We start from the raw sequence: 18175 nt of genomic DNA, 5'->3' as shown, positions 1-18175 counted from the left end.
CTCTAGTTTCTCCATTTGTGGCTGGGTAGATATATTCAAATTTAAAATTTTGCATAATAAAGTTATATCTTTCCATTTTGCCTCAAATGCTGGTGTGTGTGTAATATATTGCCAAGAATATTGACAAACTCTATCTTAAGCCTCCTACAGGAAGTGATAATGTTGAGATCTAGAACCAATTAACTTGCCAATAATTGCTGAGTAATAGGAGGGGAATTTAACGTTTGTGGAAATGCGTGAGTTTCACCACTTTGTGTCCTGCGCTCAGAAGGTAAGATAATTTCTCTCTGCTCTTCTTCCACTTTATTCCACTCCAGCAGCAGAAGGGGGAGCACAATATATGAGGCTCACGAAGTACTGCTTTGGTAAACTAAACCCAACCCCAGGGCTTCCCAATGCTCTTAACCTATTCCTGAGAATTAGTTTGTTGGGAGAATCATCATATGAGCCGATTTCCCCGAGTCTCCCCTTGACTGGGGGGAGCATTTGCACATCTTCGGGGGAACCTCACAGCTCCCTTCTCCCTCTCCCCCTCTGTGGCCGTCAGATGACGACCCACATCAGCCAGCACAGAGGCGTCTGGCAAGCACGAGGCCCCCTCCACTTGGAGACGCCTCTGCAGGCCGAGAGGCTGGCTTTGTGCTGGGGAAGCTGCTCAGTGTGTCGCTTCACGTGCATTTGCCACACTCGGGCCATTTCCATCCGCCCTGGGAAGGGGGGGCTGAGGGAACACATGTGCGATATCGCAGGGTCCGGCCTAGGCTGAGATGATACTCCACATTTCTCACGAGGGGTTACAGCATTGAGCCGGATTTAGCATGTAAAGAATGAGACTTAAGCCTTTCCTCCTTTGATTCTGTTTAACTTCCATAGGTTCTTTCTCTCTGTTCCTGGGTGGAGACCCTAATGTCTTCCTGCTTCCTGACCACTCCTGAATGCCAACCAAAAACATGTCTTTCCCTTCTGTTTCCTTTTTTCAGACTTTTCTCATGTTCCTTTTAAGTAATGGAAGTTTCAAAAAGGCAAGATGGATGCTAGCATGAATGTAAACAGTATGATCTCAAGTTCTCTCAGATGTGGTAACTTACACGGGGGTCTCCAGATTCCTATTACTTAATCCAGACCCCTCTCCTGATTCCTAATAAAGAGCTCAGTGTGTCCCAAACTGTGATGGATGCCATCGTCCCTTCTAAACCCACTCTGTCTATTTCCTATTTTCATCTACAGAATTGTCATTCATCTAGTCCCATAAACCAGAGACCTTTGAAACAGCAGCAAAGCAACATTTTCGGCATATTATGCTTTACTATTTCGAGAAAGGTAAAAATGCAACTGAAACACAAAAAAAGATTTGTGCAGTGTATGGAGAAGGTGCTGTGACTGATCAAACATGTCTAAAGTGGTCTGCGACGTTTCGTGCTGGAGATTTCTAGCTGATCGATGCTCCACAGTCGGGTAGAACAGTTGAAGTTGATAGCGATCAAATCAAGACATTAATTGAGAGCAATCATTGTTATACCATGCAGGAGATAGCCGACATACTCAAAATATCTGAATCAAGCATGGAAAATCATTTGCACCAGCTTGGTTATGTTCATTGCTTTGATATTTGGGTTCCACATAAGTTAAGTGAAAAAAACCTTGGCTGTACTTCTGCGATTCTCTACTTAAACATAATGAAAATGTCCGGTTTTTAAAACCTCTGCCACGCAGCACAATAACTCTGGGAGTTTGACCAAAATACTCAACCTCTATGAGCATCAGGTTTTCCTTGAATAAGTATCCCACATAGTATTTGGGGGCGTCAAGGACTTCTGGCTTGCCATCTCTGTTTTGCCATCTCTGTTTTGCCATCTCACCATGACCTCCAAACCTCATGTCACCCTGGATGTAAACCTGGATATGAAATTCGGAACCTTCCAGCGGATCCGCAAGTAATCTAATCCCTGAAATGAGTTTCTCATGGTTTGTACAGTCCGTCCTAAATATTTGTGGGATCATGGGGATTGCATTCATAGCATCCCACTACAGGCTCCTATCTAGTATTTGTGTACCCTGCCTTGCCCTCTACCACAGCTTTATTGCCTTGTTATTTTTATTTTTACTCTCTCTTCTGCCTTTTTCCACTTAGTATTCAGTCTTTGACATTTTCTCTAACTTCCAACTCTTTCCCTTCTTTCAGTAGCAACAAACATTTACCCCTTTGTCATAAATACAATGACAGTCATTTATTTTTCAAATGTGTCCTTGAGGTATTACCCTCTACCCAAGAGTATTATCAATGTATTGTGTCACCAAAACAAACAGACAGACAGACAAATGGCAAGGCTCTCTCTGAAAAGAATTCTAATGAATTCTCTAAGTGCTAAGGCACAAAATGAAGAAAATAGTTGTCAATTAATGGGATTATTTAAGGATTAAATTATGTATATGAAGAGCTTAACACAGTGGCTGGTACATGGTAGGGACTCAATAAATTCCTTGGTTTCAATATCTATAAAGAAAAATGTCAATGTTGATAAAGGCTGCTATTGTCAAGAGCTGTAAAAGTCTGAAATACATAAGTCAGCTGCCATAGTTTCAGGAATGCTAGCAGAAGACACAAGATTCCTGGGTCAGAGACAGAAGACTTCATTACTCCCAGCAATAGCAGTAGCCACAGTATCAGCATTTCCTTGTGCCCGTTATCTGAGCCTGATTCCCACAGGGCAAAGTGAAGAGGGCCAGGTGACACCTACACATGCAGTGGCCACATTACAGGAAAGGAACCCTAAACTTAGAGAACCCAAGCCTTTTATGATGGGCAGTAATCCTGCCTGGCTGTTGCTTTGGAAAGAGACATTATCTTTATTATATTGGGCAGCAAACCTGTCTGCCACCTACTCCAGAAGGAGATACTTCCTCTACTGAAAAAAAAAAAAATATATATATATATATTTTTTTTTTTTTTTTTTTTAAATTTTTGGCTGTGTTGGGTCTTCGTTGCTGCGTGCGGGCTTTCTCTAGTTGCCGTGAGCGGGGGCTACTCTTCATTGCAGTGCACGGGCTTCTCATTGCGGTGGCTTCTCTTGTTGCAGAGCACGGGCTCTAGGCATGTAGGCTTCAGTAGTTGTGGCACACGGGCTCAGTAGTTGTGGCTCGCGGGCTCTAGAGTGCAGGCTCAGTAGTTGTGGCACACAGGCTTAGTTGCTCCGCAGCATGTGGGATCTTCCTGGACCAGGGCTCAAACCTGTGTTCCTTGCATTGGCAAGTGGATTCTTAACCACTGCGCCACTAGGGAAGCCCCTGAAAAATATCTTTGAAAAGATAATCCAGAACTAAGGCAATCAGTGTCTCTGCTTGCGAGATGTAAAGAAATGGGATATTCCCAAGGAGGATTCTCTCCCAACAGATATATGTGAATAAAATCACCAGTTTTCTAAATGCTGTAACGAATTTCTCTATCTATACGAGCTCGGAGTTAAAACTTGGGTTACATATATGGTAACTACCTCATTTATAAAATGGGATACTTCTAATTAACTCAATCTTAGACATAGCTCAATACCTCTTGTCAATTATATGCTTTAAGGTCAATTATTAGGCAATATTATTCCTTATATATCTTTGCATGTGCATACTCAAAAGAATGATAAAAAATACACATAAGATTTCCTGGTTCTCTGAGCAAAGTTACTCTAGCATAATACTTTATTAAAGGTATTTGAGAGACTGTTGCTTTCTTGATTTCCAAACATCCGTTCCATCTTCTTTTCGGAATAGCACCTTAATATCCTTTAGGAAAATTATCTTTTTCCCCACTGGACCTAGTTTGATCTAAAGTGTCCTGTCCTCTCCTAGGCAAGGGACAACCATGTGATCCAAACCAGGCTGGTTGGACTTTCCCTTGCTGGAATTTGAACTTCAAGGCAACAGAGTGCCTTGAGGGGATCGTGGTTGCTACCTTGGCCCCTTAAGATTGACCATGTTCTACAACTTCCCTCTTACTCATGTGAGTAACCCAGTATCTCTCCAATCAGTTGTTTAAGTCAGTCAGAGTTAGTGTCTCTAGTTTGAAACAAATGAATCTTAATCACAAATGTGGGAGTTAAAGCTCAGAGTTTAGGTCAAGGGTCTTGTGAAGAATATATGTACACATACAATATACACATTTTTTTCTTTATTATATCTCTGAAAATGGAAAGTAGGACTGATGGTAGCTTTATAATAATATAATCAGATCCAATATAATCAGATGAGTTAAACAATTCAAATGCTATGCTTGCAAGTCTGACAAAATATTACCTTGGATCATTGCACAGTACACTCAAATATATTTTAAAGTGGAAAACTTCATAATAAAAATAAAATAAAATTATTCATTTGAATCTCCTCCAAAACCTGACAAAGCTCCTTAAGAAAATATTTTCATGAAGCAACTTTGGGAAAAGTTCCAGTGAAATAAAACCACCAAAGCCCACGTCTAATTTCCTTATTTCTTTCAATGAAGTGCCTACTTGCATATAACTGATGATCTACATTTTAATACGTTGTTAATAAATAAATCATAGGTAATAGAATTCCTTTTTGAAAGAACTATACCAAATGAGTTCTGCTTTAAAAATCAGTGAGATGGTGGTGTTACTTTCCAGCAAAGTTAAACTCTAGCATTATAAACTTCAGATTATTCTGCAGCAAAATGTGAATTCAAATACAGAGCAGCTCCTCAATAAGAAGTTAAGGTAAAATTTCTGATGGCTTAAAAATTTCTTGTAAACCAATACATTTTTGGACATTTGGCCAATTCTACACATATCGTAACTCTCATCTTGATCAATTATCTATTTGGGATTATTATTTGTCATTGTCATTTTATTGGAAATTTCTTTTATTTGCATAAAACTGTACCTTGTGTGGCGTGATGCGTGGGTGATACTAAAGAGAGGCAGTTCCTATTCTTTCTGATGTCTAAGGAAAAGTATTTTAGCAGCTGTGGGGAGAATGAATTGAAGCCAGGGGAGATTGAATCTCCTTTTAATTTCCAACCTATTCCTCGGTCTTTCAATGTCTCTAGAAGTATTATCTTCCTTCTATAAATCACAGGAGGCAATCAGTCAAAATTTGGCAATTTAAAGTGAGCAAACTATTATAATATTCAAATATTCTAGCAAAACTTTGTCAGTTTTTTATCAAAATGTATTATTTAATTAATTAGCAAAATGTAGATCCATTTTCCCCAAAAGAAAAACTAGCCTTTAATTTTTTCTTTAATTTATTATTACTCCTAGTTCAATAGGTTCCAACAGTATGGCAGAAATCTATCTTCCCCATAAAACATTAAAGTTAATCCCAGGACATAGATTAATCACTAAGAAACTTTACAACAAAGTTAAAATGAATTTTTTAAATATAAGGAAGTGGTAGGCCAATGTTTCTGACATAAATTTATATTTATATTCATAAATTTAATTTTTTTCCAGTTTGTCATATGTTTTTCAAAAGAAATTACCACTAACAATGATTAGCAAACTTTTAATTTACCTTTAGACATTAATTCTTGCTTCATTACCAAATTATTTAGCATCTATTGCCTTCACCCTCCACTGATTGCTTTCCAGTAAAATGAAAAAATCATCAGGTAAAAATAGGAGTTTTTTTCCCAATAGGAACAGTTGAGATAATTTAAGAGCTTTTATCTGAGATCTTCAAGAGATTCACTTCTATCAAATAAGAATGTAATGAATGAGTAAGTTTTGTAGAAAGAGCCCGGGATTTGGAGTCAGGTACAGATTCTGGCCCTGACTGCACAGGTATGAATGTGAGCAAGTGTGTCTCATGTTAATAAACCTCAGTTCTCATAACTGAAAAATGACAAGAAAACAATCTCAGATTTTTGTAAAAAGTTAAATGATATCAAATATGTGATGTTTGGCAGTTGGGTGGTTTTCATCATATGTTAGCTCCCTTTGCTTACTGTGACGGTTAAAGAAATTTCTCTTGGGTAACATTTCCCAAAATGTGCTTGATAGGAGGAAAAATAGGAGCTGTGCAGGAAAGGATTTCCTCATAAACGTAAGAAATGCTTTGTCCAACCCAGCTTTTACTGAAGGAGTTCTCAGATCTTTTCATGTGAAATTGCAAGTTACAAACTCACTCTGTGAACTGTTCCCAGCTTGTGGAGAATTTAAGTCATGTTGATAAAGATACCATAAATAGAATTAACACAAAAATCAGATGCCATCTAAAGATTATCTCTGCAAGACAAAAGCATAAAAAGTGATTATTCTCTGTTAAGTTTAGATCTATTATGCTTATTAAAAGAGTGGCTCAAACACAGAAAGGGTTATCCTATCACATACCACTCAAAGACATAGGGTTAACTTCAGTGGCTGCGACAGGCTAGAAGTACAGGAAAGGAAGTACAGCACACACATAGGGTGGGTGGTATAGACCCAGTTGAGGAAGACACAGCTGCAGATGATGGGAAGAATGGGTGGGATGTTCCAGGTCGATGGTGATAGACAGAGGGGCAGACCAATCAAGATGTAAGCCCCAGGAAAACCCAACAAGGAGTGATAACGATGTTCAATTTGAAAGCAACTGAAAATGGATCAAAGCATGCAAATTAAAAGAGCTCATCTTGATCCAGACAGAATGAACTAAAATAAAGACTATACAGACACACTCTGAAAAAACTATTTGTATTACAAAAATAATAATCATAAACTTTAAAAAATTCTCATACAAGTTTCTAAACTAAAAAAATCAGTTGGTCTACAAAGGAACTGTAGAGGGAATACCAACCAATGCTGGACAACTTGACATACAAGGAGATAATGGAGAAACACTTGTCATTTTTCTGGCATTATACTTTCATTTTTCATTTATCTTTTCAGTCATCTTTCAGGGGTATCCTTGTATAAATAATATGCAAAAATTAAATTACATTACATTTTATATAAATGGCTTTATAATGTCTTAATTTATGGTAAAGTGATTATAAATACCTTATTTCTTAGTAGTATATATTTTCATTTTAAAAAATACATTAAAGTGCTCCCATATCTAGGGTTAGTTAGAATGTAGCAATGGTACCAGGCAAAGAGCCCGCCTCCCTGAGAGTTTATCTTTCTGTTTAAAAATCTGAAAGTTATTAGTTTCATTACATATAGGCCACAGTTCAAAGCCAAGGGCTACATGAGCCAGAAGTGTTTACTTTTAAAACCTAAGAGCATTTTACATTTTGGCTATTACACAAAATTCTTTTCATAATTTTTATTCTATCTTGCAGTTCTGAGGAATTTCAAGTTAAACTCAGATTCCAGTTTTCACATTTACCTTCTTTAGAAAAACAAATCATATCACTCAAGGAGAGGCTAAATCACAGGTGTGGATATGGGGTTAGCAATTTGCAGAATGAGGACTTTTTATGTTATAGCCTAGTTTGCAAGCTGAACTTACATATGTCACTTTATATAGAGCCATTTTGGAGATCCAAAATGGCAATATTCCAGCTTCAGGCACACTCCTGATGTTCATGTCTGCAAGACAACTCCAATTTCCAAAAGACAATCAGATTGTCGATTAGTTTCAATAGAATATGCCTCCTAGTTCCTAATTAGATTATTTCAAAAACTGGAAGTACAGATACTCCAAAGATACACCTGAAGCTATTTGTTTAAGTAAAAAAGGAAATTAATGGCAAGAAACATATATGCCAGATGTTTTCCCTTTATAGATAATATGTAAAAACAATTTATATATGATATATATGTTAAATCTTATATATATATATATATTAAGTACAGAATTAAATAGTCTGATGGACAATAATCCGACAAAAAATTAACAATAAAAGAAAAACTAAACTTCTGATAAAAATTATTTTCTTCTGATGACTTTCTGAAAGTTTTTTTGCACCAATAAACATACCACCTGAGTACATTTCAAATTCTTTATAAGCGAAGTCCAAACTGATTGTGAAGGATGTTACATTGCAGCTTGTAAAAGTTAGCAACAGTCAAGCCAGTGTGGCATTTACATGTTCTTGGATTGAGGATTGCTAGAATAAGAAGCAGAACTCAGAGTGTGGTAAACTTTAAAAAATTATTCTCCCATTCTCATCTAAATCGACCTCATCACAATCTTCTGATATTACTAAGATTTTGCAAGGGGAAGGAGGCAGTTGGCAGAAAGAGGAAAGGCTGAGGGTTTATTAGTGTAATGGAGAAAGGACGACATCAAAGAACATCCATCATCTGACACTCCAGGAGCAAAACCAATCAGCTTCTCTTCACTGGGAACCGCAGGAACATTACGGCCAGAAGTTCCTTTATACTTAAGTGTCAATGTCTGAAGCATTGAGGTCATCTTTGGTTAATTAGCAGCCACTACAAAACCACATTACGATTATCAACCAGGCCAGCAGAGAACACTTTTCTGAGAAAGGCCATCTGTTATGGCTCTTTATGGAATAAGAATCATCAAGTTCTTTTCTGGAGTTTCTGAATCTTCGCACACAGTTCACGGTCTAAGACATTTCTCTGTGTTCTTGACTAGCATCCTGTTAGCTCGCGCAGAGAGGGGCTGCCTCTCTTCTGCTATACTGGCATTCACTGAAATCACTGGGTTTTCTTTTTCCACTCTTCACGAACTTTCTTAAGAAAAAAGCTGCTTTTCTTTCTTCACTTTTTCATCCACTTGGATATCACTGTCTTTGATTTTTTGAAGATAATTCTTAACTAAGAACCTTCCTCATACTGACCCAGCACCTGCAGTGTTGGACCACGTGGTCCTTACTGACAGGTCAGGGCTCTAATCCTAAACCTTCCACGTGGTTGAGAGCAGCTCTCTGAGCCAGATGGCTCCCAAAAGTCAGAAAGGATCCTCAGAAAGTACCTGTCAAAATCTTATACCATGTGCAAATGCTCATATATATCTATACATATAAACTATATATCTATAATATCTATATAGCTATAATGTATCTTTAAAATGTTTTTGTTTAGAAGTTACATTGTAGCTGAAGAGTTTATTCTAGATGGATTGAGGGGTAAAAAGGAAAATATAAAATCTTAAAAGAAAGACATAACTGAAAACATCTTATAGGGGTGTGCTCAGAGTAGGGAGCGTGAAGAAATGGCTCGTCTGTTTACAACACACTTGACAGGAATCTGGGCTCATTGTGACAAGGGGCACAAAATACCCAACAAATACCCAACACACGTCCTCCACGTGGCTGCTGGGCAGGACCAGTGGGACAGGGCTCAATATTGGAAGAAAAGCTACAGTATTTAGTGGGGGAGTTTGCCACCTGGAGCCCATCCAGTCCACGCATGGGCGGGCCATGAGTGGTCTTATAGACATAAAGGCTTTGAAGCTCTCTTTTCAAGGAGAAAAAAAAAGAAAAATAGATTCTATATGCCATTCTGGAAAAGGCAAAGCTGTGGAAACAATAAAAAGATCAGTGGTTGTCAGTAGTTTGGGGGGAGAGGGGAGAGGAATACAGATTCCAGAAGTTTTTATGAGCAGTGAAAATACTTTGACATTATGATTGATATATGTCATCATACTTTTGTCCAGACCCATAGAATGTGCAACACTATTCACTTCATTAAAGTGAACCCTAAGGTGAAACAAACAAAAAAGAATCTACAGATTTGGTCTACAGATGCAGCCATGAGTATGATGACACCACAGGTATCATATGTGGTATTTACTGATACATGTAATATCTGTAAATATTTTTAAAAACAACATTAATAGGCAAACATAAACTAGAAAAACATATACATCAAATATGGTGAACAATTGGCTAACATGCTTAAAATATATTTAATACATTTTTAATATGTAAGCTATTTTGTCACTATCAAAATTGTTTACAAAACCTTAACATGATAGAATGTTAACATAACTTTTAAAAAAGTTCTTTTTTTAAAAAAATTTTTAAATTTTTTCTAAAATATAACTTTAAGAAACGACACCATTTAAAAAAATGTGCTTAGGTTCACAATTCATTATCTGCAATTCTGAAATCTAATAAGCTCAGAAAAACAAGAGACTATTTGTGATGAACTGTGAGTCAGTTAATAGCAAAATATGACTGTAACTCATATGAGGCTGTTTATGGTCTTTATTAATCTCATGTATTATGAACAAACATTTCACTATTAATGTATTTGATTGCAGGGTCCTGCCCCAGACCACACTAGGGATATTATGTAATGTACAGTTTATATAAAATTACCTTTTTATACCCAATCAATTCTCAAGCACATTTTGATTCCAGAGTTTTCAGATAAGAGATTGAAGACCTATGCATAGCCTCAATTAAAAAAAAAAAAAACCCTATCCATTTATATAATTATTTTTAATTCTATCTAGGTGGATAAAAGGAAGATTGGAAGGAAGGAAGTGAAGGAGGAAGGGGAGAGGGAGGGAGGAAAGAGGAAAGAGGAAAAAGGACAGGTATGAAGAAAGGGAGGAATCTTTCTAAAATATTAGTATTTATCTATGAGCAGTGGGATTATGGGTGATTTTTGTTTTCTTTCTTTTTAATATTCTGAATTTCCTAAAATAAGCAAGCTGTTAGAATCAAGAAAAACAAAAAATATTATAAAAACATTCTTTGAAGTCATTTTTATGCTATTAAAAGCTCTTCATGGAAAACACAAAGGTAAATTTTTAACCAATGTAGTGTTTGAATTAATCGCAAATTTTAAATTAGTGGGAAATATATTAATAGACTTTCAGTGTAGAAACATACATATAGTTAATATTTCATTTTAACGTAGCTTGTATTTATGTACTCATGTAAATATATATTATATTATATATACACATACTTTATAAGATATACATACATCTTTCACCATGAGGTCTACCCTATCCACCTCATTTAAAAAGGCAACGTCTGCTGTGCAGTAGAAGCTAACGCAACATTGTAAAGCAACTATACTCCAATAAAAATTAATTTAAAAAAAACATAAAAAAAGAGGCAATGTCTCTTATGCTCTAGATTTTCTCACCCTGCTCTGTATTCCCCCATTGCACTTATTACCTTCTATCATAGTATATCTATTAATCTGCTATGTTTATCATTCGTGGTCTCTCTTTTCCTCACTAGAATATTAGCTCACAAGGGCTTCAATCTTTTGTCTACTTTTGTTCACAAATGTATCCCAAGCACTCAGAACAGTCAGTGCCTGGCGTGTATGAGTTACTGAATAAATAGTTGTTAAATTTATGAAGCTGTGTAGTTTTCAAATACTCAGTAACAAAAAGAACAACAACATTAAGTAATACATAAAATCTTAGAATTCTTGGAATCATATTAGATCTGAAAAGAGCCTGAGCTTTCTTTAGTACAGCTAAATATGGTTTAGCTAAATATAATTTTAGGACATTAATCGCTATTAGATAGGATATCCAAGTACAATTTTCTTTTATGCTAAAAAATGTTTATAACCAGTTTTTTTAGTAGAAAGTCTTGAGGCTTGCCTTTCTTTAATGTTTTTCAAGTTTCCACAGAGAAGGTTAAGAATTCTTCTTCAAATGATACTGTTATGTGATTCTGGCTCAGAGATTTATTAAAATAACATCCCTTTGAACTTTTCAATCCTGTTTGAGGAAAAAAATCCTATAATCTACTTTGTAACCATAATGTAGAACATGATAAGAATATGCACTGTAAATGAAATTGTCAACATAAACTTCCATTATATTATCTACATAATCTACATTGTTTGACAGGACCCTTACATTGAATTCTTCCTGAGAACAAACACCTTCCTTTTCATCTCCTGTGCCCCTTCTCCCACAGGATGCCACAACCCAAGATCAGGCACTCAGCAATGCTAGAAACAGCCTTTATGAATTTGTGTGTGTGTGTAAGCCCAAAGAACCCATGTAGTTGTGCTGGGGAAAGAGGCAGCCAGACCAAAACCCTTTTGCTGTCCCAGTATTTTGCAAGACAAGTCATTATCCTTCTTGTACTTTGTATACATACTAGCTGAGAAAAGTAGCCTTAAGGTGTAGTCTGCCTTTGCCTTTGGTGATTAGGAGTCAGAGATAAAATTCCCAGATAGCAGAAGGGATAGATGGAAACACTGACCTAATGTGTTTTCCTTTCTTTAAGTCCTCTAAGCATATCTTTCACTTATACATTCTATTTTTTTTAATTAATTAATTTATTAATTTATTTTTTGACTGTGTTGGGTCTTCGTTGCTGTGCACAGGCTTTCTCTAGTTGCCACTGCTACTACTCTTCGTTACAGTGTGTGGGCTTCTCATTGCGGTGGCTTCTCTTGTCGCAGAGCTCGGGCTCTAGGTGCAGGGGCTTCAGTAGTTGCAGCATGTGGGCTCAGTAGTTGTGGCTCACGGGCTCTAGAGCACAGGCTCAGTAGCTGTGGCACACGGGCTTAGTTGCTCCACGGCATATGGGATATTCCCGGACCAGGGCTCAAACCCATGTCTCCTGCATTGGCAGGCAGATTCTTAACCACTGCGCCACCAGGGAAGTCCCTATACATTCTATTTTATATCAAGGTACCTTCCATGCTAAAAGTTTCTCCCCATCGATCCTTGGGGATGTTAATTTCTGTTGCTTTATGATGTGCCGTGTAGGAGACACTTGGTTTTTTGCCAAGAGCCCTTTTTCCTTCTGTAGAACCCATATTTGATGCAGGTATTAGGGCTCAGGAAAGATTAGTCCTGCCCCAGTCACAGCCCCAAGAATCCTGATTGCCTTCAACCAATCATAACACAGTAGTTCAATTTCCCTTTCCATTTGGAGATTGAGCTGGAAAGAGATACCTGATCCCAATCTAATAAGGCATGAGTGGAAATCTGCTGGAATAACTCCTGGAGAAAGATTCTAAGCTCTTAAGAAAGACATGTGAGAGAGGGCTCTTGAGTTTGTTTTTCCTCTGGACATTGATGTGTGAGGATGTAAAGTTTGCAGATAGAATCATTTTGCGAGCATGAAAGGGCCTATCCCAGATGGCAAGGCTGATAGAAGAAAAAGCATAATTCTGGGTATTTAACGGCTTTCTTAAGTTGCTGAATTAACAAACCCTGGAGGCTCCCTACATCTGAGACACTAGTTACGTGCAACAATAATGTTTCCATGTTGACCACGTCGCTTTGACTAAAAGCCAAATGCGTGCCTCTTCAGCAACATGGTAACAGCTAATTTGCACCCATTTGAGCCTGGCTGGGCTATCTGCTGCAGTAATGATCCTTACATATTTTCAGTTCTTATTTTTGCCAACCTCAGTCTATTATTTCATTTTGAAGAATCATTTGGAAATTTTGAAGTTATCTGTCTACTGTTAGGCCACATCTAAGTCCTTTTGCTTTCTGATAAAGCAAAGTAGAACACAAAGACATGTATGACCCCAAAAATCTGGATATCTAACTAGCTGCACATCAAACAATAAACACTCATTGGCAGTCTTATTTTAAAGCTATTCTTTGAACTTAAAAATTTGGCCTAAATTTGAGTATCTTTCATTATATGGAATAGATGTGTTTCAGAATGTTAACTGTGCTATAAAGCTAATGCTGGTGATTTAATTGCTGTCTTACATGATAAAATTAAAGGCATATTCATAACCAAAAATTCCTCTAAGCAGAATTGAATTTTAAAACTTCCAGCAAAAAGAGACTGATGATGAGCAAGAAGACGTGCTTGCTGTTGGAATTGCTCGACGTCACTCATAGTCCTTTGAGAACCTGCAGAATTTCTCCCATGGAAGATTTTTATTGTAGCATTGCTACCAATTTTCAGTGATTCCGAGGTTATAGAACTTCTCACATTCCCCAAATTCTTTTGACCACGTGTTTGTGATTCCCCAAAGTGAACATTTTTTTTCCTATTTGGATTGAGTATCTACCATACAAACAGGGACCCTGTGGTAAATTCAGATGGAAAGAATGAAGAATAAGAGTCTGTAAGTCTGTCTTCCCTGAACTTTTCTCTGAGCCTAGACACAAGCTGGCACATGACTTTTCTCATCTTTCAAACAAAGGGAATGAGCTAGATCCAATATTTCTAAAAGTTTTCCACTGAAGAACCTCTAATAGCAAGACGAAAATGAATGCGTTTGAAACAGAGACACTTTTGGAAGATTTCCATCATAGATAAAAAAAAAAAAATCAGGTTAATTGTGCCATCTAAGTCACAATAAACATTTATTTTCGTATATAAATGTCGAATAAAATTGAGATGTCAGAAAGATGTGCCGTGCATATTCTGTAACTACTTATACTCCAGACATAGTGTATTTTTCCAGGAAGATGCATTCTGTAATTTTAAAAACCTGACAAAACAGGGGCTTCCCTGGTGGCGCAGTGGTTAAGAATCCGCCTGCCAGTGCAGGGTACACAGGTTCAAGCCCTGGCCCAGGAAGATCGCACATGCCACAGAGTAAGTAAGCCTGTCTGCCGCAACTACTGAGCCTGTGCTCTAGAGCTCGCGTGCCACAACTACTGAGCCCGCATGCCACAACTACTGAAGCCTGCATGCCTAGAGCCCGTGCTCCGCCACAAGAGAAGCCACTGCAATGAGAAGCCTGCGCACCACAATGAGAGTAGCCCCCCTCGCTGCAAACAGAGAAAGCCCACACACAGCAACAAAGACCCAACGCAGCCAAAAATTTAAAAAAGTAAAAAATAAATAAATTTTAAAATAAATAAATACAAATTAAAACCTGACAAAACAGGTTCTTCCTATATTAAAGTCTTTAGAATTTCTTTCTAATGATGCTAGACTGCATTGTCTGTAGGTGCCACTACTTCACATAATTTACTAGAAGGTGAAAATTCCTTAGTTCACTGTCCATCAACTAATTAGTATATTTTAAAATGAGTGTCAATTAATGTAGAAGATGCAGAAAGTATCTTTATTTACCTTCTGCTGAGACGTCAGTCTCTTTTTGCTGGAAGTCTTAAAATTCAATTCTGCTTAGAGGAATTTTTGGTTATGAATATGCCTTTAATTTTATCATGTAAGGAGGGATTTTTCCTCCAGGAATCTAGAAAAAGTTAAATTCTGTAGATGAATGCTATGCGAAATCAGTGGGGGAGAATTGCTGAGTCCTTTAGAAAGGCGTCCATTATTTTCCTGGAGTTTGAGATACCAAACATACTTTTATGATAGATTATGTTCCTATTCTGCCTCGCAAAATCTTAAAATAAAAAGATAATATTGTTTCCAAATATATTAAAATAATTTTCCTTCTTCTTAGAGAAAAACACCAAAATGATAACACATTGTTGTGGAAACTCATGGGATTTGGAGTCAGACAGACCTAAGTTTGAGCCCACCTCTCCCACTTACTACTTGGGCAATCTTAAGCAATTTACTTGGGCTTTTTTTTTCTTTTTTTTTTTTTTGCCAGAGTCCCTATATTTTAATTACAAGGTTTACACATCTGACAGAGTTTTTGGAAGACTAATAATGTACATAAATCCCCTAGCACATAGTAGGCATTCAAAAAGCAGCAGTTATTAGCAGTTGTCATGTTTCAGCAAAGCCTCAGTAACTACATTACCACCATGGCATTAAACATGGTAGTGTTGAACATTATTATTAATATTAGTAATATTAAAGTTAATTTTAATTTGCTCTAATGCATATGAATCTAACATTTAAGAGGTAAATATATTTCCTTATCAAACCAAGTTCCACTTAACTTTGAATCTGATCTTGAATCCGATCTTTTCCTTGGATTCATTTACGGTGAGCACACTGTCTGAAGGCCAAGCAGTAGGGAATAAACTGTAGGGACCAGGTCATCCTCCTTGTTGGGAAAGCCCAAATACTCACAAGCGCTGAGGACATAAGGGTGCTGAGCGTGTCAGAAGTGCTTCAAAGAGGGGGTTAGCGCCCGCAGTTCCGCACCTCTGCCCGCCAGGGTGCGCTCGGCTGGACACCGACCCCCGGGAGCGGCGGGGCTGAAGGAGGCGGAGCCCAGCCCGGCAAGATGGTGCCGTCCGCCTTGTTGCGCCCTTTGTCCAAGCTGGTGGCCTCGGCCAGGCTCCCGAGCGGCTTTTCAGCGCGGTCAAAGTTCTGCATTCGGGAATCGCCACTTGGCAGACCTGACTGGCTGAAGGTTGGACTGACCTTGGGCACCTCCGTCTTCTTGTGGATCTATCTCATCCAACAGCATAATGAAGATGTTTTAGAGTATAAAAGAAGAAATGGGTTGGAATAAACTTTTGAAATACCGATACAGTAGTGTTTATAGCAGTTCCTCTGGATTCACCAATCTGTTGAGCTGTAAACGTGAGAGAAAGAGTTACATGTGAATATATGTCAAGTCAGCATTTTGTGTTTCACATAATTAAATTAAAAAATACTTCTGTATTAAAAAAAGAAGAAGAAGTGCTTAAAAGAACATGAGCTGCTTGACCGAAGTGGGTTAGAGTGAGTCTTTGCTGATCAGCCCAGCTGGGATTTACGGTTACCTGGCTCTACCCCATGGGCAGAGTGCAAAATGGCAACCATCAAAATACTTACACCATGGGAAGAGGTCTAACTGAGGAGCCTTTGTGTGTACAGTTTAAAACAACACTCTATATTGGTCTTGGCGTCTTGCATTTATAGAGGCACATTCAAGACACTCACACCACAGAAGCAAAGCATGTAACTAGAAGGGGAACAACTGTTTTTTCCCAGTATAACAGAGCCATAACTAAAGGTGCTGCGAAGCCTCTGTCACATTGATCTCAGCTAGTCTTTATTTCACCATCTGGCTCCTTTTCCAGGGCTCCCTCAAAAAGGATATCCCTAACTAACCCAACAGGGCCTTCTCTCCCACACATCAGTCCGCATAGAAACAACAAAAGATGTCAATTGTGCTGATTTTCTGTGTAAGGCCCCATACCAGGCTTGTTAGCAGAAGCCTCCTCCTTCACCCAGCCTGGCTGGCCTCCCCTTCACAGTCAGGAGTCTTCATTTAAGTCCCTTTTAATGAGAGGAGCTGAGAGCGAACTCAATAGTCCCAACCTTCCTCTTAAAGGAACTGGGCCCCACCCTCCCATCACAGCTACTTCCAACGGTATTCCTAATAAGACTTGGTAATGTTTTCCTGTGATACTTATTCAGTGCCTGCACAATTTTATTTTCGGAACCAACAGGGCTGTTGGTTCACCAATCTGAGCTTATTCCACAGTAGTTCCAAACCACGTATCATTTTGTTGGGTGAAACCTGTTCATTGAAGAGATGAGTCCAGCGATCAAAGAAAGAAGGACAGTGTACAAAAGCTCTTTCTGCTTCCAATTATTTCAGTGACTTATTTGGGGCCAGATAAGCCACTCAATCTAAGCGTGTTTAAATGACGCACGTGTGAGTTGCAGCTGAATCTCAGTGGTGGCTCTTTTGATTTAAGATGCTTATGGGCTCCCAGACCTGCCTGTGGACATCACCAGGAAGTCTATTCCATGCTATTCTCTTTGTGCTTGTTTCCAGCGGATGGTATTCTTCAAATACAGAGTGGCACGTTCAAAGATATGTGTAGCATAAATTTTGCTCTGACAGATGATTGGAGCAAATATATGCCCTCACATTTACCTTTAGGGAATCTTTTAATCATTTAATAGAAAATTCACGACAAACTTGTCTACAGTTTCCACATCCTCCATTTACTTGGTATGACCCAATCAGCCTTGCCTATTATAAACAACTCTCACCCACTGAGGTCAAATTTATGAAACACTGCTATATTGCACCTGTCACTTTGGGTATGAGATCCTTGGTAAGCAGACTGGGGCAAACTGGCAGTCTCTCTTTGTGGCAGAGTGAGAGGTGCCCATATTTCCTGGGGTGTTGTCTTAACTCAGTAGCTGTATCACACTGCTTTATGAACTGTCCAACAGCTGTGACTTTGGGCATTTAGACACTGATTTCTTCATTGTAAGAAATGACATTATTAATGTTTACAAATGGTGGTTCTCAAAGTGTGGTCCCCAGACCAGCTGCGTCAGCAACAGCTGGGAACTTGTTAGAAATGCAAATTCTCAGGTTATACATGAGAAGTTGAATCAGATGCTCCAGAGGGTGTTTTAACAATCTCTCCCAGGGCCTTGACGCCTGCTGAGTCTTCACGTGTGAGATACTTTGCAGACAGCAGATTTTTACCTGCACATTTACTGGGTAACACAGAGAACAGTTTCTCTTGTGTTGAGGAA

General features: G+C 38.2%; 1 protein-coding gene and 1 pseudogene across 1 annotated transcript; both read left to right on the top strand.

The window, feature by feature from the left end:
• Positions 1-9086: 9086 nt before the first annotated feature.
• On the top strand, positions 9087-9204 carry LOC117199599 (uncharacterized; annotated as a pseudogene).
• Positions 9205-15939: 6735 nt separating this feature from the next.
• Positions 15940-16244, top strand: LOC101271821 (NADH dehydrogenase [ubiquinone] 1 subunit C1, mitochondrial-like). The gene has a single exon (XM_033419320.2). The coding sequence runs from the start codon at positions 15969-15971 to the stop codon at positions 16197-16199; it is 231 nt and encodes a 76-aa protein (XP_033275211.1). The 5' UTR covers positions 15940-15968; the 3' UTR covers positions 16200-16244.
• Positions 16245-18175: the final 1931 nt, after the last annotated feature.

The sequence above is a fragment of the Orcinus orca genome, chromosome 4, assembly GCF_937001465.1.
Source record: "Orcinus orca chromosome 4, mOrcOrc1.1, whole genome shotgun sequence".
Taxonomy (NCBI): Eukaryota; Metazoa; Chordata; class Mammalia; order Artiodactyla; family Delphinidae; genus Orcinus; species Orcinus orca.
The sequence above is the reverse complement of the archived record's forward strand: the minus strand, read 5'-3'. Positions and strand labels throughout refer to the sequence as shown.

Bases quoted from the DNA above. Each gene is read 5' to 3' on its own strand.
- LOC101271821 (XM_033419320.2), top strand. From the start codon at position 15,969: ATGGTGCCGTCCGCCTTGTTGCGCCCTTTGTCCAAGCTGGTGGCCTCG.